Source organism: Eulemur rufifrons, chromosome 14, assembly GCF_041146395.1.
Source record: "Eulemur rufifrons isolate Redbay chromosome 14, OSU_ERuf_1, whole genome shotgun sequence".
NCBI lineage: Eukaryota > Metazoa > Chordata > Mammalia > Primates > Lemuridae > Eulemur > Eulemur rufifrons.
In genome coordinates, this window is record NC_090996.1 from 9,036,809 (window position 1) to 9,058,021 (window position 21,213).

Genomic DNA, 21,213 nt, shown 5'->3' on the forward strand with positions numbered 1-21,213 from the left:
CTTTCGGGCGTCAGGAGTGACAAGCCACTGGTGACGGAAATTCTAGCTGGCCACCAGATGACCCTGCCCCTGTGTCATCCTGCCCCTGTGCCCTCTCTACTGAGGTGGCGTGTAAAGTTCCTAAGCCAGTCCTTTTCTGGCTACTCCTTAACACGATCCGAAATTGTTTTTCATTCGCGTTCTTAGTATCTGCCCAAGTGAAGTCACATTTTCACTTGAATGGAGTCACCAATTTGGAAAAGGCTAACTTTTCTCTTTTTGCCTCTTTTTAAAGGTAATTTGCTTTCACTTGGTTAAATGTTCTTGACGAGTAACTCGTCAGCTGTAAACGAGAGGCCTCTGATAAATATTGAGACAGAGAAGCACGCCTGCCCAAGGGACCAGCGGTGACCAGCAGTGCTGACGCCGAAAGCAAAGTGAGACCGTGTACCTGTGTCCCAGCTCCCTCAGACGGTGCAAACTCCATGGACTTCAGAATACTGAAAGAGCAAGACAGAGCGGTTACTTTCTACTTATACCTTTGCTAACAGCCACTTTAATAAGCATTAACATCACAATTTCCTGCTCTCCAGGAACTGAGCAACTGACAACTTCAACAACTTCCCTGGCAATAATATAATTTGATAACGTCTCTAGAATAACTATTCAACTAGCAGTTGGCTGGCAAAAGTTTCTTGCTCAGCATGTAAATCATTCCATATGGAATCACACCAGGTCTGTTCAGAGTATAATTTTAAAGTTTAATACAGACATAACATTGTTGCAAAAGGAATGTATTTGTAAAGCTTAAAGGGAACGAAAAAGTTGTAACAAGGAAGCTAGAGAGAGAGGAACTCATCGGTCCTGTGCTCGCTTGGTAACTGGCACCCCCCCCACCCCCGGGGACCAGGGGAACCGGGCATAGAGTGACGTCCCACATGTGGGTGGCTCAAAAGCGCAGCGGGCAGACCCTGTCTGCAGCCCCAGGCTGGGGAAGGAAGGCAAAGACCAGGGTGTGGCGAGACAAGTTGATTTCTCCGTCCTTCTTGTTACCGAAAGGGGCTGCGCCCTAATCACTAGAGTCTCTGGACTATCTCAACAAGTCCACATCCCCAGAACTCCTGTTTTTCAAGTTCCTTTTGCTGAGGATGCTCCTTCCTTTCTGTGAGTCTTTGTGGCCCTCAGGAGCTGCAAGTGTTCCTTCTAGATACAGAGTAGAGCAAAACAAGACCCAGAAGGGGCTGGCGGCACCGTGCCTGCTGCACCTTCCCTGCGTTCCTGCAGCCACAACTTCAGCCTCTGTCCTCCTGTGAGCTCCATGGAGTGTCATCAAGACACCGTGAGCCGTAAAGATGCCATCACAGGCAAAGGGCCCCGAGCCCTAGGAGGTCGCTGTGCTGGGTAAGCTCAGGAACTGACCTCCCATCGTTTATCTGTGGCTGCATCTTTGCAGGGGTCGTCAGGACATAAACTAACAAAAGTAAGAACAAAGAGGAGCTAACATGGGTAACACGTAACTTTACAGTTGCTGTTGAAAGTAAAGACATAAGTCTGGACCCCTTCGCATCAGACAGGAGAGATGTGATGAGCCGTCTGGACAAACTCGTCTTTTCTTAGTGGGCTTCATGATGTTTGCTACTATACTCTTGCCCCTTGTTTGATACCTTTGACACTAAAAACACAAGTGTTTCCTCATTTATTCAACCAATCTTCACCAATGACCTGGGACGTGCCTGGCCCCCGGAGCAGAACCACTCCTGACCCTCGCCCCATGAAACTGACAGGCCACCGCAGGTCACAGAGGAGCATCCAGATGGTCTGCAGAAAGGCCACCCTTGGCAGGGGGATCTCCTGGGGCTGGAGACGGGGTCTCAGTTTCGTGAGAAGGGAGCATCTGAGAGGCCCTGCAGAAGCGAGACGCTCACAGACCACCGTGGCAGGCGAGCACCCTAATACAGCACAGCCTGTCGGGGACAGGGAGGGGGACATGGGTGTGTCCCAGAGGACCCTTGGTTCACTGGGAAGTGGGAAGCCAGGAACACATTCTTCTTTAAGAATGTGTCTCGCTGCATCGCCCAGGCTAGACACAAACTCCTGGGCTCAAGTGCTCCTCCTGCCTCGGCCTCCCACGTAGCTGGGGCTACAGATGTGTTAACACCACACCTGGCTTTCAGGAACGTATTTCGGCAGAAAAGCCACCCGAGTGGAGCTTTCAGATGTCTCTGCGGTTGGGGGTGGGGGTTGCGTTGTATACAGATGCAACAGAGAGGCCGGCAGGAACATTGGCAAGGGGCTGGCGAGGCCGCCCTGCAGGGAGCGGTGGCTGAGGGCCAGCCTGCAGCAAGGCAGGTGACAGACAGGAGGTAACAGACAGGTGCAGGTCGTAGGCAGGAGCCCAGAAGCCCTGGCTCCTGGGGAAAGAGGTGAGCTTGGTGGAGGAAGAGGAGGATGACCAAGCCCTAGGGCAGGAGGGAGGGGCTGGGCGAAGGCCTTCATGGCGGAGTTTCTCTGGCTCAACACTAGGAGAAGGCCCTGTTTCTATTTCTTTCTTCTTCTTTTTTTTTTTTTTTGAAGGGGGAAGATGAGGGCAAGACTGGGAGAAGGGAGGCAGGTAGAGAAGGTCAACCAGATAAAAACAAGCTGCAGAGGCTGGAACCACCAGCGAGGGTTGGGGTCCATCCACGGAGCGGCTGGCAGAGGCTGCAGCCGGAGGTGGGTGGCTGCTCGGGGAGAGAGCGCCCTGGCCAGGGAGGTCATGGCCAGGAGGAGGCTGAGGATGAGAAAGTAAGAAGTTCAAAGATGCCATCCAGGGATCTTTGTCAGCAGGCCCCAGGGAACGGAATTAAGAATACAAAGAACAATGTGGCCAGTGGGTGTCGGCTTGTCTTAAAAGGAGAAACTGAAAATATCAGCAAGAGAGAAAGTGGCTGATGGAACAGCAGGAGGAGCAGGAAGGAGGGCAGCGGGGGTCTGAGGTGAGGGGTCGCCCGGAGAGACAGGGTGGAGCCCAAGACCAGAGGAGGGACCCCAGGCATAGGGGGAGCCGTGTGCACGTGCAGGGCTGCCTGCAGGCTCCAGGCTGGGGGAGGGGGTCGGCGAGCGTGGAGCACAACTGACTTGGGGACAGGTAGGGACCAGGCTAGAGAAGGAGGCAGAGGTGGGAGGGGCCGGGCTGGGGCCTGAGAAGGGAACTTCTAAGCCTGAGAATGTCAGTGTCAGCCCTACAGGCCTTCAGCTGTGGCCCCCCACGTGGGGAACGGAGGGAAGTGGCCGGGGTACAGGAGGCTAGGTGCGCGCCTGCAGTCACAAAATGTCTCCCTCCTCTGCTCTGCTTCTGTTTGGGGAATTTATGGCTGAAAAACAACGTATTTTTATCGTTTTTGTAAAGGCAATGGTTCTGTGCGTATTGGAATACTTTTTATTTATTTTATTTATTTTTTTTTGAGTCAGAGTCTCACTCTGTTGCCCAGGCTAGAGTGAGTGCCGTGGCATCAGCCTAGCTCACAGCAACCTCAAACTCCTGGGCTCAAGCGATTCTCCCACCTCAGCCTCCCGAGTAGCTGGGACTACAGGCATGCGCCACCATGCCCGGCTAATTTTTCTATATATATTTTTAGCTGTCCATATAATTTCTTTCTATTTTTAGTAGAAGCGGGGTCTCGCTCTTGCTCAGGCTGGTCTTGAACTCCTGAGCTCAAACAATCCGCCCGCCTCAGCCTCCCAGAGTGCTAGGATTACAGGCGTGAGCCACCGCGCCCAGCCCATATTGGAATACTTTATTTATTTATTTTTTTTTCCGAGTACAGGGAACTTTATTGATGGTACATGACAAGGTGGGGCTCCCTAGGCCCTGCACAAACTTTTATAAGAAAGTCCACAGAATTCAGGGACAGGCCTGAGTGCAAACACCCAAGTGTGGGATAGCCTGGGACGCCATTGCAGCGGCCGAGCGCAGGCTGAATTTACGTGCCTCGGCCAGGACTGAGTGCCAGGGGCCGAGGCTGCCCTGTCGCCGGTGTGGCATTTGGTAGCAGACAGCCCTGATGAACCCCAGCAGCTTGCGAGGGCCACAGGCATCTCCGTACTTACTTCAGCTCTTTCTTCACCTCTTCATAGTCAGCCTGGCCTTTGAGTTTTTCTTCCAGTTGCTGAAAACAGAGAGGAATTTTATTAGTGGCTGTGTCTGACAACAGGACTTCTCTGACTACCTTCGCTGCAGAACACACAGCCATCCCTGAGAGGGGAAGGCCGCCCGGGCCAGTGGAAGTGGGCACTGTCGGGCCACCTCTCCTCCTCCCTGCTCTGGCCTGGCCAGCGAGCGCGCGCACGCACAGCAACGCAAGGTTATGACACAGAACTTAACAAAAGCAGAAGGAAAAAGCTTTACGGAGGTAAACCTTTCCTTGCAAACAGTCGCAGCAAAGCCCACTTGGTATGGAAAGCCGCGAAACAGCAGACGGAGGAAGGGCTCTCCTGGAATTTGAAAGCAGCGTGGAATTTTTCACAAGTACATTAGGCTAACTGACTCGTACAGCTGGCTGTCAACACCTTCGGGGAGGCCCCTGCTAACAGGACACACAAGCCCTCTGTTGAGCGAGGGCATCTCGCAGGCCTCAGGAAATGCGCGTGTGCACTTCCGAACCCCAGATGCTGGGATGGATGTTGGGATTTTCGGGATGGAGGCCTGTTCAGGTGGGTGCTGGGTGGTTTCCCTGACAGCCGGTGAGCCCGGCAGGGAGGGCCCTGCCCGACGGGGCCACAGCAGGCACAGGGGCTCCTGGGCACACACTGGTCCTCGGGGAGCAGTGGCCGTTTCTGAAGCATGATGGTGCTCTGACGTGCTCTAGAAAAGTCTGGGTGTTTGTGTGGCCGTTTCTGCCCACAGCTCCGTGGGGCCTTCATGCTGGGAAGCGCCGCGGGTGTGGGGTAGTCAGTAGGGGGCGTGTCCTTCTTTGGACCAGTTTGCTTTGACCTTTTCCTAAGGGAGCTCCTCGAGGGAAACCAGGCAGCTCCACATGGAACACGAAGACCCAGGGGAGGGCCCTGGTGATGCAGCGTGTTTCCAAGCTCGAGGTGAACAAATGCCACTCCCGGTGTCGCAGGCCCCTTCCCCTCCACAGGGCTTCCAGGTGCCCTTTTATAAAAGCTGCTGCTTGACCAGCCACGAGCAGGACCAGAGCTTAAAGCCAACTGAGACCACCCTAGAGTTTGGGGAGGAGATGCCCATCTGAATCCCCATCTGCCCACGGTTGCAAGAATTCAGGTGTTCTGTAAACTAAATTCACTTAGCATGTCTTTTTTTGTTGCCTTTGCTGGCAATTTCTTGTGTGTGCATTTTCCATTGCATACAATTGCTCTGCCCTAGTTCCTTTTTAAAACCTCTTGCCAACTTTAGATGCTATAATGGTTTTCTCAGTCATAATCAAACAGGGGGTAGTACGTACTCATTTTCCTACAAAAGATTCTCAGAAGGTGCTCGTAAGGAAGTGATTATTTCATTCTCTTCCCTATAGTCTAATAGCAGGAAGCACCGATGTGCCGGGCCTCCCTCACACAAGATTACCCAGTGTTTCCGGGGTGGAAGACGCCTGCCAGACTGTGGAACTCACTGGCGCTGGATACGGAACACTCATGAACTTGGTCGTATCCACAGAACGGGAGAAAGCTGGGAAGAAGGGTGGGGAGAGGAACACATGGAAGACTCTAGAACCTGGCATGGCACAGGCCAAGAAGGCTGATGGCCTGAATCTGGAGTCCAAGTCTGTCACCAATGAGCTGGGTGCCTTTGGGCAAGTTAACAAACTTCGCATCTGTAAAATGGGAATAATAGCAATTACCTCAAAGGGTGACACAAAGCAAAGAACCGGTGCAGATGTTGGCACCTCCGGGCCCTCACTCCATACTGGGACTCTCATCCCTGCTAAGTCCCACTGGAGCCCCCCAAGGGCAGGGCTGCAGGTCTTCTCGGAAGACCTGTGGTCGGCCCCGATCAGGAGGCTTTAGGATGGAAATCTCTGTACAGTTGTTCACCAGATGATGACATTTCGGTCAACGACAGGCCACATAGATGACAGTAGTCCTAGGAGATTATGATGGACAGGGCACATACAGAAACCTGACATAGGGCCCTTGATATTAGCACAGCAGATCAAGTAGGGGAGATGATTGATATTCAGTAATGGTGCCGGGACATTTGGTTTTCCATATGAAAAAATATATAAAAAAATCTATGTGCCATCTAGGTTTGTGTACGTATACTCTAAGATGTTCGCACAAGGATGAATTCACCTAACGACGCATTTCTCAGAACAGAACCTGGTCGTTAAGTAACGCATGTCTGTATTTTAGTTGGATACGACAGTTTTCACTGACAGCTAAACAGCTTCCCCTGAAATATCTGTCATCTACCCGGGGGCGGTTTAATCAAGAAGGACCCAAGATCTCTTTTGTAAACTTCTGATGACATTTCTTGTCTTGGACGGAGGAGCCGGACGGAGCCTGGTGGAGGCTCAACCCGACCTGCCTTAACCGGGCCCTGCTGAAGTCCCCTGACAAATGACCCTGCTGTGAGCGCCACATCTCAAAACTGCAGTGGCAGGAGGGGGCAGCAAATCTTGTGACATGAAACTGCACACAGGCCTCTGAGGCTGAACATGCCATCGTGGAAAAGAGACCAAACGTCCTCAGCTTGGTTCTTTGATGAGAAACTCCTTGTGAGGTTCTAGAAAGTCCGGTTTCAAAGAATTTCAATCTGAAAGGGGTGACAGGCACTCCGGACTCCCATCCTCTCTGAAGCCACGCACTTCCTCCTGTGCTCAGCCCCCCTGTCTCATACACCGATCTAATGATCACAACACTTGTGCCGACGTGTCTGCCCAACGAAAGAAAAAAAATCTCTAGGTTTCTACAATGCAGCCCCCGACCTCAGGGCGCCCTGCCCACCCGCAGCAGTTCAGAGAGGACAGGGACACCCGTGAGCCTGGGCCCTGGGGTCCAGTGGATCCTGGCTCTGCCACATTCTTGCAGGGTAACCCTGGACAAGACTTAACTTCTCCAAGCCTCAGTTTCTTCATCTATAAAACGGGGACAATGGCACATATACCACAGTGCTTTCAAGAGGATTAAATGAGTGCTTAGCACAGAGCTGGGCGCTAGGGCAGCACCCATAAACGGTGCTTGTTACTGCTGTTGTGGCTGTCCCTATTTTTTTTTTTTTTTGAGACAGGGTCTTAGTCTTACAGGGGCAGAGTGGCACTCATGACACAGAGGAACAGGGCCAGGCTCTCCGTGGTGGTGGCTGAAGACCCACTGGCTCAGGTTAGGGGTGTCAGTGTGGGAATGTTTGGCCTCACCCGACCCCCTGGCCCAGGACAGGGGTCTAAGGCACAGAGCCCTGGCTGACACCGCATCCCTGGGGTGCAGGCCTGGGCAGCCTGTACAGGCAGTACGAGGACACTCCCCAGATGCAAACGCCTGACCTCCACAGTTCCTCGGGGAGAGGCAGCCACTATGTAAATTTAAGACCTACTGAGGCTGGGCCTAGGGGAGGAGCCCAGAGACCCCTGGTGCCTGGATCTTCCTGGAACCCATCAAAGCACCGGGCTGCTGCTGTGTGTGCCCTGTCGGGATGCTGAGAATGCAAGACCAAGAGAGACTCCCCAAGTCCAGAGGGTGGGGGACAGTGAGGGTCACCCCTTGGGCTTGCTCTTTGCCCCAAAATCCAGGGTTCTGGCACCTAACAGACCGGAAGTTAGGGCAGGAAGAGCTGCAGGGCTGATGCAGTGTGGCTCTGCATAGAAGAGGAGGGACGTCTGCATGGCACCTGTGCCACTGGTCACCTCCCATTTCCAGGAACTGGGATCAGGTGTGACCCAGACACAGGGCAGACAGGAGCCAATCCCTCCTGGAACAGGGCCACCACAGGCTGTGAGGGACCTGGCTCATATTTAGGCCACCAGGATAATGCATGTCACGGTCAGTGAAGTGTGCTGCAAGCTGGGGGCTGTCTGCACCGAAATACCTGGATTTATTTCCCGAGTGATGGCCGCAAGTGTGTTTTTCCAAGAGGATTCTCCATAGATTCCCCCAAACAACTAGAGATTATAGAGAGGCCCATTTACGACCTCCTCCTGCCAGCCAGATGACACCTCAGCCCTAAGAAGGCACCTGAGGCCCTCAGCAAAGGGCCCCTCAATTTTGGTTTCTGCGGGATGGCCCCCTAGGGTTTCGCCACTGCCGCCAGGGGTGTCTACCTCTGCTTCCCACTCCGGGACCGCACTCGCCCTTCCCTCCTCAAATCCTGCTCACAGAGCCTTCAAGACTCCGCCAAGACAACACTATGCTAGGGGAGTCTCATCCCCTGGGCGCCACTCTGACGGCTCATGCCGTCCCCGGGGGATGTGCCTCTCCCCCTGCTGGCTCCCAGTGGCAGCAGCCTGCCCTGGAGGGACACGCACGGGCCTCGGTGTCAGATGGGGCTGAGCCTCTATAGCCCCAGGCAGGACAGCCCTGGGCCTGACCTCCACGACATAGTGACCACTGTCCTGCCCACTCACGTGGGGGACGGACACCAGAGCTTTAGGAACTCTTTACAGATGCTTTATAATGTCCTTAAAGGCCAAGGGAAGCAGCATGGCAGCAGGCCCAGCACAGGTGACAGGCAGGGACACAGCAGGACAAGGGGACTTCACCACCACAGAGTCAGAGTCTAGAGGCGTGTTTACCTAGCCCAGAATCACAGGCACGGAATGAGTGCAAAGAAGTGCTTATCAGTCCTGCAGCGCCCCAGCGCCCCCCAGGGACACAGCATCCTCCCACAGTGGCTCGGGGGGACCCATCAGAACCCCGGGAGATGGGGGAGGTGTGGGGAAACAGTTTGAAAGAAGACCCCTGGGTGATTCTAATACATGAGCCCACCCACCCGGTGGGAAGTCCTGATCTTTAAAGCATCTTTAGAAAACATAATTTCTCCCTACGGGACTGGCGTTTTTTTAGCTAGCCTTTGTTATAAATACCATTTTAAACTGAAGCTATTGGTAGCATTATTTCCCGTGCTATGGCAAGTATAACGCAGGTGACTGCCTAATTATACTGCCTCTGTACTAAAGTGTTCCAACAGAGGACCACAGAATAGTTAGTTCTCAAAAATAGCAGTCTTGTCATGGCAGTCGGGTTATTTCATTAATTACGAATATAGAATTATCCTTTACAAGTGGCGCTGCGCTTGAGCACTTGTCAGATCAGGCAGGAAGCAACATCTCCCACTTCTGCGTCTGTCTCCACGTCTATTTAAAGGTTAGAGGATGTGCTGCGCTATGTGGATAGTGATGCGTTTACTGTGGACTCTGCTTGAAAAAGTACGAGCCAGGCAAGGAGAGACTGGTCAACACGCAGCTGTCAGGGTCCCCACGGAGTGACAGTCCAGTCTCAGTGCAGGGAAGAAACCTCAGTGGCAGAGGGATGGAGAGGTTCACGGGCTGGAGAAAGCCAACCAATTAATTAGTTCCCAAGTACATCCAGTTCCAGGGACTACCAATAATCTCAAGGCTAAAGACTGCTCATTAAGCCTTCTGCCTGCGGGAGACGCCCTCTCCCCAAGTGACTGTCATCAAACTCATTGGCATTTGTCTTAAAGATCAAGGACACATTGTCAAATGCTCATGGCAAAACCACCCACCACTCTAAAAAGCTGAGAGCCGAGCTGGAAGCTGCAGCCTCCTCTCCCAAACAGCAACCCAATTCAGGGCCCCACCATGGGTCCCAGAGTCCCCCAGAGCTGAAAAACATGGCCCAAGAAGGACAAACGGGAGAGAAGGGGAGGGCGGGGGTGGGGCAGGAAGAAGGAAGACAGATGAAGCCCATGGTAAGGCGAGTCTGAACTTGCCCCTCGTTGCGTCTGAGTAGCTGCCACTTTGGGGTGACCGGGGTTCCCTGTCACAAAAGCATCCAGGTCTTATTCATGAAGTGTTTTCCTAATCGTCGTATTCCTGCTCAGTTTAGATTTGAGACTATAAATTATACACATTAGGAAACATAAAAGGCCCTAAGAAGGTATATCATTCAATTAGCTTTATTCCTTTGGGGCGAGAGAGGACACGCTCATTTGGGGGCGTCTGATGCCTTTTGCGTGTGGGCTCGATATCGGAGCCATCTCTACTCCTGGCGACAAGGGGTTAAGATAATTAAAATCAGAGAAGTCTTGTTACTAGAGGATATGTTTTGATTATTAGATCAGATGAAGATAGGGGAGCAATAATTTTGGAAGAAGTATTGCCGAATTGTTTCATTAACTGCACAGTATTAAAGAATTCCCCCAAGATACGGATAAAGAACATTAATTTGTGAAACTGCGTTTCATTTTTTGTGAAGGCAAACATTAAAACCTTAACTGATTTAGAAGAAATTGCTCTATAATAAAAAATGTGAGGTCTCCAGCCTCCCTCTCTCGCAGCCCCATGCAGGACGTATCCGCGCCGTGCCCTTTAACGGCAGCAGAGGAGAGGAAGGCAAATTATCTAATCATAATGCCACCGCCAGGGTCACAAATGGCTATAACACGAGAAAATTAGATTTAATCTGGAAATAAAAAATGAGTACTGGTACTCATCGGGCAGTAGGACACGCTGGAGAAATAAACGGCCCGGCTGTGACAGATGTGACCGGGCTTCAACCGTCTCCCCAAAGTCAGCAGGGCTGTCTCTCCGCACAGGGACCCAGAACTGGGCAGTTTCGCAGAAAGCGGACGAAATGCACCCCGAAGACACAGGGAAGAAACTAGCAGGGGAGGGTTGTGGGGGCCGCCAGGGTCAGCAACAGACTTGCTGGAAGTTTAGTTCTGGGTTAAATCTGGTCATGTGTCGAGAAGAAAATCTCGATTAAAAAAAAAAAAAATCAAAAAGGAGCCTATCTACATTCTAGAATTACTTTATATCCGAAAAAATTTTCTTTCAATCTTTACAACTAACCCTAACCCACTTCATTTTGCAGCTGCACGTTCGTTCACGCACTCAGCCCGGAGACAGCGGGTGGGGACGGGGGCAGAGTGGGGGGCTGTGACGGCTGCTGGTCCTGCCTAAGACGCCTCCCAGAGTCCCTCCTGGCTCTGACGCCTATGAATCTAGGGTTCCAGAACCCGCTTCAAATTACACTTGCTTCAATAGAGTGCAAATGCTTTAAAGTGTAATAATCATTTTTTAATATATGAAAAAGTTCCGAGTTCTGCATTTGAGATACATATTTATTGCAAAGCCCAGAAGACCTAGCTTCTGCCTAATGAGTCCATGTGGGAGGGAGACCGAGCGTGTGGCTTCCTGTGCTGAAGCGACACTGAACTTTGGGGCCACAGAGAGAAAAGCGCTTGAACAAGGGAACGTCCCCTTAGCTCAGGAGCTCAGACGTGACCTGAGCGGACCTCTGGGCTTTCATTTAGTTCAGGCACAGGAAGAGCCAGAGTTTCAGTGGACTGGGTCCTCCCGCTGGGAGCATCCTCTGAAAGCCAGGGACACCCAGCAGAATCGGGCTAAAGGGCTGGCTACGTAGACGGCCTCTGACTTTGACACCCCCCCGCCCCTGAACCCCACATGAGAAAGCCCAGACTCTGCATGAGCACCAGACATGGGCAGATGCCAGGGACGGGACTTCAGGCTTCAGGACCCTTCTTTGAGCTACGTCAAAGGGAGGTTCAAGGTTGCCATAACTGCTAGCAATTCCAGGAAGGCGGAGGATGCGTGTGTGGATGCGTGCACGCGTGTCCAGCTGCCCGTCCCTCCCTCCCTGGGGGTGGCTCGCCGGCCCCCGCGATGCCCTTACTTTGAGCGTGCTGTTCTTGGCGCTCAGCTGCTGCTCGAGCTGGGAGATCTGGCTGGCCGAGTTCTCCCGCAGCTTGGTGAGGCTGGCCTGGAGTCTCTGCACGTCCTCCACCAGCTGGGCGATCTCCCGCTCTTTGGCGGCCAACTCAACTTCCAGGCTGGAGCGGGTCAGCACCTCTATGGCCTGCTCCTGGGGAGGAGAAAAGAAATGACACAACTGCACTGGCTCTGGGGCAGGTGCTCGGGGTTACCCGTGCGGGCAACTGAAGCAGAAACCTCCGATTTCAGGGTGTGGAGGGTGAGCTCATGGCGGGACGCTGCTCCGTGCCTTTGCCTGGACACCACTTGCCCTTTGCCCCACCCCCCACGCCACCTTCCTGTCCACGTGGTAGCTGCCACCTGGATTTGTTCTCTGGACAAATACGAGTACCACCACGTCCCAGGCACACAGCAGTGAGGCTTCACAGGGCTCACAGGGTAGTGTGGCTGGGGCGGGGTGGGTGACACGCAGCATATGCACTTATCAGTAATGAAAAGTGTGCAAGGAGGTGACAAGTGCTAAGAAAACCTAAAGCAGGGGAGGCCACGGGAGTCAGAGTTGAGAGAGGCAGGGTTTCAACAAGATGGTCAGGAAAAGTCACCGAGGCAGTGCCACGTGAGCGAGGATCTGGAGGGGAGGCACCTGCTGAGAGCCGGGGCGGGGGGGGGAGGGGGGGGAATGGCAGGCCGGGTGGCTCAGAGCGGGGGGGCCCCTGCAGTGCTGCCGAGGCGCCCAGATTTTCTCCCACAAGGTGGGTTCAAGCCTTTGGATTCATTGTTAAATTGTCCCAAACTTGAGACATTGTTTGACAAATCGATTCTCAGAGTCAGCTTTAGAGAAAAAAAAAAGTTAGAAGATGTATATTTGGCGTCCCCGTTTGCTTAGGAACTCTGGGGGCAACTGATTTTTTCTGCTCTCCTCATGCTCACTGGGGAAAATATGCACAACAGAAAAGGTATTAAAACAAAAGAAAAAGTCAAATCCATAATTCTACTTCCCAACAACTCAAGCACTATTCTTTTCAAGCTTTAAAAGTAATCGTAGCTCCTGAAGATTCCGGAAGCTTTTCTGCAGGGCAGATGCACTTCAGGGCGTGAGAGACAGGAAGGCAGGTAGGGGGGAGGGCTGCACAGCGTCTGCGACAGCAGAGACCTGGGGCAGCACGGAAAGCCACCACCCTTGCCGTGGCCCCCTCTCTGCAGCCCTGGCTAGCAGGTGGAGCTAGGCCACTCCACGAACGGTGTGCTTGTCACCGGTTTGCACATTTGGGGACAGTCAGTCACCCAGGGAAGTGATTTTTCACATCTTCTTCCTGGGAAGTTAAGGTCTTTGCCATTTAAGTCTGCAAAGTTTTGTGTACCAAAGAAGTGACTTCTTTCTGTTTCTTTGATTTGTACGACCCTGTAAACCAGGTGGCTCATGTCTCCTGACCCCTGGCAGATGTGCACGTGGCCCTGGGGCCCCGGGGAGCGTCTCCACCAGCTTATTCACAAGGCACACGCTGTCCAAACCAGCTCTGCCCAGCGTGTGCTCCACGGACTGGTGCCAAGTCACAAACTGGTGCCGGTGCACAGTGAGGCAAGCACAGAAACCGAGAGTAAGGGTTTAGAAGCTTTTATAGCGACTCGACATTTCAGTGACATTTCAATTGTCTTTTATAAAACTATCAGTCTGCAACAGACTGGAAATTTAAAAAACAAAACAAAATTGTCCTTCATTGCAGAGAGTTTGGAAAGCGCCACCTTGGGCAACACCAGCTGGGCCCAGCGTCGGGAGCCCTGGGATGAGTCACGCAAGCAGTGCCAGGAAGTAAGAGCCTCTTGGAGGACCAGGTGGAGGTGAGCCCCGAGGGCGGAGAGACAGGCGGAGCTCGGAGGGCTGGCAGGGCCTCGTCAGAGCACAGGGACCCCATTTCAGGGTGGGTGCAGGGGAAGGGCAGGAGACACCACAGGCGGACACAGGGGTGGCGGGGAGCAGGGTCTGAGCAGCGGCCAGCGTGGAGGGGTAGCTTGCAAGGGCAGAGCACGGGGGCCCCTGATGGTGGGCGGCCAGCCATGGGGAGCCTGGAGGCTCAGGGGCAGGGAGGAGACACGATGGAGGTGACATGCAGGGAGATGAATCTGACGGTGGCACAAACTGAACCACAGACCTCAGGTCACTCATCTTATCAATGTCTCGCCCTGAGGGGTATGGCCATAAATGCTGCCTAAGAGGCTCTCAGGAAAAGAGTCTGTGACATTGGCAGGAAGTCACCTGGGCTTTACAACAGGCAAGTACAACTTAATGTATGGGGACAAGTGGTTCAAATAAACATATGTCAAAAGTGCAGCTCCCAGTGCTGGCCCCGAACCCAACCAGGGGACCTGGGAGAGGGCAGGTCTCTCAGGGCCGTCTGCTCAACCCCTGGGGCCCAGTCAGGCACGGCCACAAGCCCGAGGCCCCATCATCTAAGTCTCAGGAACCGAGCAACAAGCTCCTCGTTCATTATGGAGCAAAAATCATTGCTGTCTTGAATGAACTAAATGAGATGAGAAAATTATCCCAAAGCACTAAGACCTTTGAGAAAGAGCCCAAAGCACGGCTCACTCCCGCCTCAAACACGGGGGGGGGGGGGGGGCCCACTCCTGGTTGTCCTGCCGTAAGGTGACAATAGAGAACTAAGAAAGAAACGGAGAATGGCTCGGGGAATGGTCCAGGGGCTGGGGGTGGAGGGAGAGGGACCCACGAGCAGGGTGGGCGAGGAGAGACGGGCAGCCGTGAAAGCTCCAGGGCGGGGGGTGGCAGGCAGGGAGGAAGCCAGGGAGCTCGTGAGCCGGGACACGGGGGACGTGCTGGAGCAGGTGTGGGTTCAGAGAGGGCTGGGACACTGGCCCTGCACGTCTGTCCGAGGCGCAACTCAGCTGCACCCGCTGCGAGCTTTAGAAAACGCGCGGGTCCTGGCCGTCACCCTGGAGTCTGGGATTCGGGGTCTGGGGTAGGGGCCAGGGTCAGACCCTGGCTCAGACGGTGAACGTGACAACAGGCCACCGTGGGCACCACTACGGGGGTGCTGACCCAGGAGTCTGGCCCAGCACAGACATTCCTGTGGCTCTAGGCCTCCAGGACGGAGAAGGCGTCCTAGGTTCCTTCCGAGCTGGTGGCGCAGGAGCCAGGAAAGGATACGTCGAATGCTCGGCACGATCCAAGAACGGGATAAAGAATGGAAGGGCTCAAGGGCATGGCGGTGGCGGAGTTTGTTTCCAAAGGGAAAGATACACGTAACACAGAAGTTACTGACATAGTATTCTGTCAGCTTTTGTCCCTTTGAACGCACTCACCTCCCCTTACTCCCAACCTGTTCGGTGACATACCCTAAGCTGCACAGCTGACCCCTAAGCCCTCCTGCTGACACCAGAGCATTGAGGGCGAACCCGGCGAGATGAGGATCTGTCCCGAAGTTGCTGTGAGCCGTGGGAGCACCACCCCGTACGAGAACTGAACTGTGCTGGATGGTGAGCCAGGGACCAGCCTGGGGGGCAGGGGGTGGGGACTAATACTTGGAGTCTGGGTTGCTCTACTTCTTTTTTAGAGACAGGGTCTCACTCCGTCACCCAGGCTAGAGTTCAGTGGCGAGATCATAGCTCACTGCAGCCTCACTCCTGGGCTCAAGCGAACCTCCTGCCTCGGCCTCCCAAAGGGCTGGGATCACAGGCGTGAGCCAACGCACCAGCCTGCTCTGAGTTTATTTACTGCCCTGGGGAGAGGAGGGGATGGGACTCAGATTTCTCTTTCTTGTTGCCACCTCTGTCTCTGCCACCACCACCAGCAAAGTCGTCTGGATGCTACCCGGTGTATTCATCTGCTAGATTCACCTGATAGGTGTGTTTTCCAATGTTACAGTTTGGAAGGTGGCCTGGTGCACTGCACCAGGGCCCTGAACTAATATTCATCTGCAAACACTTTACAAAGGACTGTCACATGTCCCATCTCATTCAGTGCCCAAGAAGGAGGAATAGGTTGATGTAGGGGAAAAAAGAAGGGACTTTGGAGTAGGATAAACTTAGGTTCACATTCCAGTGTGACCACTTTCTAGTCGCATGATCTTGGGCGAACTGCCTACACTTGCCTGAGCCTCAGTTTCCCTACCTGTAAAATGACAGTGACAGCAAGACTTTGCTCTGACGACCGTGGTGTCAAGAGGAGGAAATGAATTGACTACGTAAAGCCCAGTGCGGCTGCTGAGTCAGAGCGGGAGCCTGCTGAGCGCTCACCTTCCAGAACTGGTGATTCCGCCGAGACACCCCTTGGATCGGCTTTGGCCTTTGCTAGATCTATAGACTCCACTGTTTCTCCGCCGCCTTCTGCCAGCCAAGCTCAACAGACCATTTTTCCGCTGGCGCGTTTCCTATGTTTGCTCCCCAACTGGCTGGAGCTGCAGCTCGAGGGCTGTTTGGGAACACACACCCGGGGAGAGCCCCGCAGGGCCGCGCTTGGCAGACGGAGCCAGTGCCGTGTAAACACTGCACTTAGCCGATGATGAAGTGTTTAAGCACCCCTAGGATCCACAACTGAGTCTACCTGCAAAAACATTCATTTCCTTCTGAAATGCTTTGGTGGCTGCAGTCCAGGATGGTGCCAGAATTCGTTTCAACCAAAACACTGAGCTCAGGAGCCCTGTGTGGACACGTCAGAACGGATGGCTTCCTTTGTAGGACCAAGGGGGACCCCAGCGGCCGGGAGAAGCTGTGACCCGGTGCCAAAGGCTTCCTCCCCTGGCCTTGGCGCAGTAGCCACTCCAGCTAACACGGAGGAGGGAACAGGAGGAGCCATGGGACACCTCAGAAAAAACTGAGTACCAGAGTCCATGAAGTACGAAGGACGTGACGGTCCCTTAAATGGAAATATTTTTCTATATCCGGAAACACTTAAATCATGTTTTAGTTAATGTTAATTAAAAAAAAAAACAAAAAAACTAAAACCAGCTGGGCATGGTGGCTCACGCCTGTAATCCTAGCACTCTGGGAGGCCGAGGCGGGAGGATTGCTCAAGGTCAGGAGTTCGAGGCCAGCCTGAGCAAGAGCGAGACCCCTATCTCTACTAAAAATAGAAAGAAATTATATGGACAGCTAAGAATATATGTAGAAAAAATTAGCCGGGCATGGTGGTGCATGCCTGTAGTCCCAGCTACTTGGGAGGCTGAGGCAGAAGGATCTCTTGAGCTCAGGAGTCTGAGGTTGCTGGGAGCTAGGCTGATGCCACGGCACTCTAGCCCGGGTAACAGAGTGAGACTCTGTCTGGAAAAAAAAAAAAAAAAAAAAAAAGAAAGAAAGAAAAAACTAAAACCTATTCTTCAAAGAGAGTCCTAACACTAACACCATGCTCGAGGCCCATACCCAGGGAATAACTGAAAAGCTCTGGGCTCGGGGGTGAGAAGGCCCCCCCACCCCCCGGCCCTGGCTGGGCCGTTGACCGACCTGCTTGGGGCCGAGGCGTTTACCCTCAGGGAGCTTCCGTGTCCTCGTCCACGTAAGGAAATAACCACGCCCTGTGTTACGGGTTGGGTGGAACGATGGGTATCAAACTGACAGCTGAATTTTTTATAGCAGCGAGTTTTCCCGATGAGACCCCACTCTCTCTGCGACGGGCCCTGTCCCCCTCCTCACGGCTCTCCCAGTGTCCACACAGGCCCCGGCCACAGCAAGGACTCAACGAGTCTTTGTTCAATAAAAGGACCCCCTCCAAGTGCCAGGTACCCATCGTAGCCTGTTAGAGCTAAAGGGACCTTAGGATCACTGAATCCTTCTTTCCCACATGGGGAAAGGAAGGTTTGGAAGTGAACGAGTGAGGAGCCGAGTGCCTAGAAACTGGGGGATCAGAGACAATGGCGCTGACCACAGTGGAGTAACTGCCAGGGTTTGCCGAGGTCTCCCCGTGTGTGCCAAGTCTTACTCCAAGAGCTTTGCTCACAATAACCTTCCGAGCCCCCATGAAGCCCCCTTTTTATTGACGATGGAGCTGAGACTCAGGGAAGCTCAGCCCCTGGCCCAGGTCTGCAGCTAACAGATCGGACAGCTGGGGTGTAACCCCAGGGCTGCGGCCCCACCCTCCGGGTCTCCGCCCCCTGGCTGCTCCGTGCCACCACAGGGCACCCAAGGAAAGAGTTTGAACCGTCGTTCAAAGCCACCTTGAGCAGGCTGGGAGAGCTCTGGCTGGGAGCTATTTGTGTTAATTTTAGACAAATCAAGCTGCCTCCCTCCTCCTGGATGCTTGTATTTTGGGTGCGATTCCGGCTATTACGTAAACTCAGAGCAGGTGATTTTATTACCTCTTCGCCCTCCCAGCGCGTCCCGGACTGGTCTTCCCCCCGGACAGACACACCCGGGAGGATAAGCGCTCAGCTTCCCCGCGCGACTCGGACTCGGCTCCAGTTTCGGGTCTCCACCCACACGCGGCAGCAGCCCCCCGCCCGGGCCCGGCTGGAAGACGTCCGCGGCGCGATGGCGTCTCACCAGCCTCCGGGTGACGCCAGGCCGGCCGCAGAGCGCCCATGCGTGACCAGCAAAGCTCTCCCTTCCACCGCACAAGTTCCAGCCCCGAGTTGCTGAAAGCACCCCCGCCAGGAAAGCAGTGCTGGTTACAGTGTTACTGCAAAAAGAGACGTTCCAAACAAAAAGCAGCGGCGACGCGAAGGAGGAGATGCCAGGCGGGCAGAGTCCCGCAGGGCCGGGCTACCCACCACGTCCGGCGCCTTCTGGATCTGCGAGGCCAGCTGCAGGGAGTGATTGGCCGACGAGAGCTGCTCCCTCAAGGTCTCCGCCTCTCTCTGCGCCACCTCTGCCCTCTGAAGGAAATGAAAAGGGGTGGAAAGAGAAAGTACATTCAGTTTAACAACTGACAATTATTACAAGAACATTCATCAATTCATGCCTGACTGACTATAATTGATTTTCCTAAACACTCAACCTAATAAATGCTAGGAAAAAAACACAGAATGTGATGGATTCTTATTTTAAACAGTACAAGGAAGAAATAATTGAGCGATTATGACAGTAATTTAACGCTAGGAGCAAGGAATCCCCTGCTGGTACTAATGCTCCGGCCCACTGCATTTCCCAGACTGAATAAATACGAGTGGAAATAGAGTCTTTTTGATTCAATTTCTTTCTATTCTCACAGACCAAGAAGATTTTATTGCGGGATTACTCCTGGGAGTAATTCTCACGGGTAAACAGTGAATTAAAGACACTTTGGCCATTCTCTCCCTAAAAACACGCACAATGTTGTGGTTGTTTGCCTTTGACAAGTATTTCCATGAACGTGCAGGGTGTACATGCCGCTTCTCTGGTAAGGGCCCGGCTTATTGCAACACAGTTAACCCTTCATCCAACAAAGTTTTCAAATGTCGGCGCTGTCATTTTCAGCCAATCAGGCTGGTCTGCGGCCACGGAAAGGAGGGGACCCTTCCGTCACTTGCCTGTAATTCCCACACAAGGAAACCACCGCCCCTGGGGGGCATCCAAGGATTGCCCACTGGACGGTGGGGACAGGCTGCTCCAGAGCCACCCCCTGAGAGGGCAGCTGGGAACAGAGGAATCAGGGCAAGTCACCAAAGCTCACCGAGCCTCCACCTGCCCATCTGTCAAATGGGAGCATCACCCCTTCTCAGAGACCTTGTGAGGATTCCCACCCACGGAAGTGCCTGGGACACAGAGCTCACGCAGACGCCGTTTATGAATCGCCTTATCTCGGTTTTACTCTCACGGCTGAGACAAATCCCTGAGACAAGTGGGCATGTGGGCTGAGAGCAAGGTTCTTTCTACCAGATGCACATTCCACTGATAGACAAGATTGACGAGGAAAGCCTGGCTGGGCAGGTTCCCATGGTGTGTTTCCTTATTCTGTGGTGTGACGGCATGTGTCTGCTAACTGCTGAGAAAGAACTCACGAAGAGAAACAAGAAGTTAGGCAGTCGGCCTGCGCGGGAGCTTGCTGATGAGTCTAGCTATGAGGCATGGGCTTGGCAACCGTGAGAACCCTGTGGCAGCGACACTGATCTATCTGCTCTGCACGCGGGCGGATTAGGATGTGTCTGACGGCGGTTCCTGCTGCCCAGGAAGGTGCTGGTGGCAGCCTGCCCTGCCTCTCGGGGAGCTCTTGGAACCAGCACGCGATATAACTCACGCAGTGCCTGGCCAGGCCTGTCTACGCCCAAGCGGTCATCTCCCACCCTCTGCTCCACACGGGATCTAGAACCAGCATCAGGAGAGGCAGCAATGTGACCGGCGTGGCAAGGCTGGCGGGGCTGATTTCTGCCTCGTGCCAACTGCTCAACTATTAAGGCTGCAGAAAACTTCCCTCTTCCGGGCAAAGGGTTTCCCCCAGTTTATTTCCAGATGTGCCACTCAACGTTTTGCTGATAATCATGCCATGTTACTTCGAAGTTTACTCTTCCCTTGCTAGTCAGCTAAACCCTTGAGCGTAAAATCCTCATGACTCTGCCGGTACAAGGCATATTTTGACATATTTTTCCTAGTCTCTTTGATGAGGAAACTCTCTCTCAGCCTAGTGGAGAAGCTGTTCTGCTAGTGGCCAGGAAGGTGGCATCGCCACCCCAACTTGTGACGCTGGCTCTGAAGTTTTCTGGACTAACCAGAGCTGGAGAAGGCCTGGGCAGCTGGCTCACAAGGGGTCCCCAGGAGCCTCTGAGGATCTCAGGCCGGCACTGAGCTGTGCAGAGCAGACACTGCCCACCAAAGGGCCACAGCTCACAGAATAAGGGATCTAGCTGTTGAGGATTTCATCTTCAATTTGCATGACTTCTCCAGACCACTTGCACTTGGATTCCAAGTTCATGTGCAGACTCATCTCTGGCCTGGCCCTTTTGCCACATTTGGCTTGACTCGGTCACTCTACTGAGCCTTTTTGATTACATATTTATTTAGGATTTATATCCTGAACACATCCAGAAAATATAAAACAAAGAGCTGAGGTGGTTTGTACAGTTGAACATTCAGACAGCAGAAGAATTAAAACTACAAACAGGCCTCGGAGCAGTTAAAGGAGGGAGCCGGGCAGGGAAGCAGACGCTGCCATGCAGCTGCGACGATTTGCTTCTGTAGCTGGTGACTAAATTTAGCCATGGCTGGCAGTCGCGGCAGAGACGAAGGGGCGCTCCGCAGGGTCAGCGCGGGGTGTCACTTGTTTCGAGGCTCTCCTGAAGACCACCTTGACCGGCTGCTGCTGTGTTCCTTAGACTCGGAGCCCCAGACACAAGAGCTGAGGCTGCGCTGAGACGCCCACCCGGCTCCTGTGCTCGCTGCAGAAGCGGAGCCACGGGGACTCTCGGCCACGGCCACGCCCACCCCGACACGGCAGGCTGGAGGCAGCCCTCCTTGCCATTTTGTGGCC

At 53.6% G+C, this 21,213-nt stretch overlaps 1 protein-coding gene across 6 annotated transcripts in view; it reads right to left on the reverse strand.

The window, feature by feature from the left end:
* The window catches only part of CUX1 (cut like homeobox 1), a 362,384-nt gene that overhangs the window by 72,507 nt on the left and 268,664 nt on the right, over window positions 1-21,213 (reverse strand). For 4 of the 6 annotated variants that reach the window (XM_069486411.1, XM_069486413.1, XM_069486409.1 and 1 more), the window contains 4 exons: window positions 18,542-18,646; window positions 11,788-11,976; window positions 4,069-4,127; window positions 431-479 (listed from right to left, as the gene is read on the reverse strand). In XM_069486411.1, coding sequence (XP_069342512.1) covers window positions 431-479; window positions 4,069-4,127; window positions 11,788-11,976; window positions 18,542-18,646 — 402 coding nt within the window. The remainder of the gene's footprint in view (window positions 1-430; window positions 480-4,068; window positions 4,128-11,787; window positions 11,977-18,541; window positions 18,647-21,213) is intronic. The other 2 variants (XM_069486412.1, XM_069486410.1) reach the window with 1 other exon arrangement.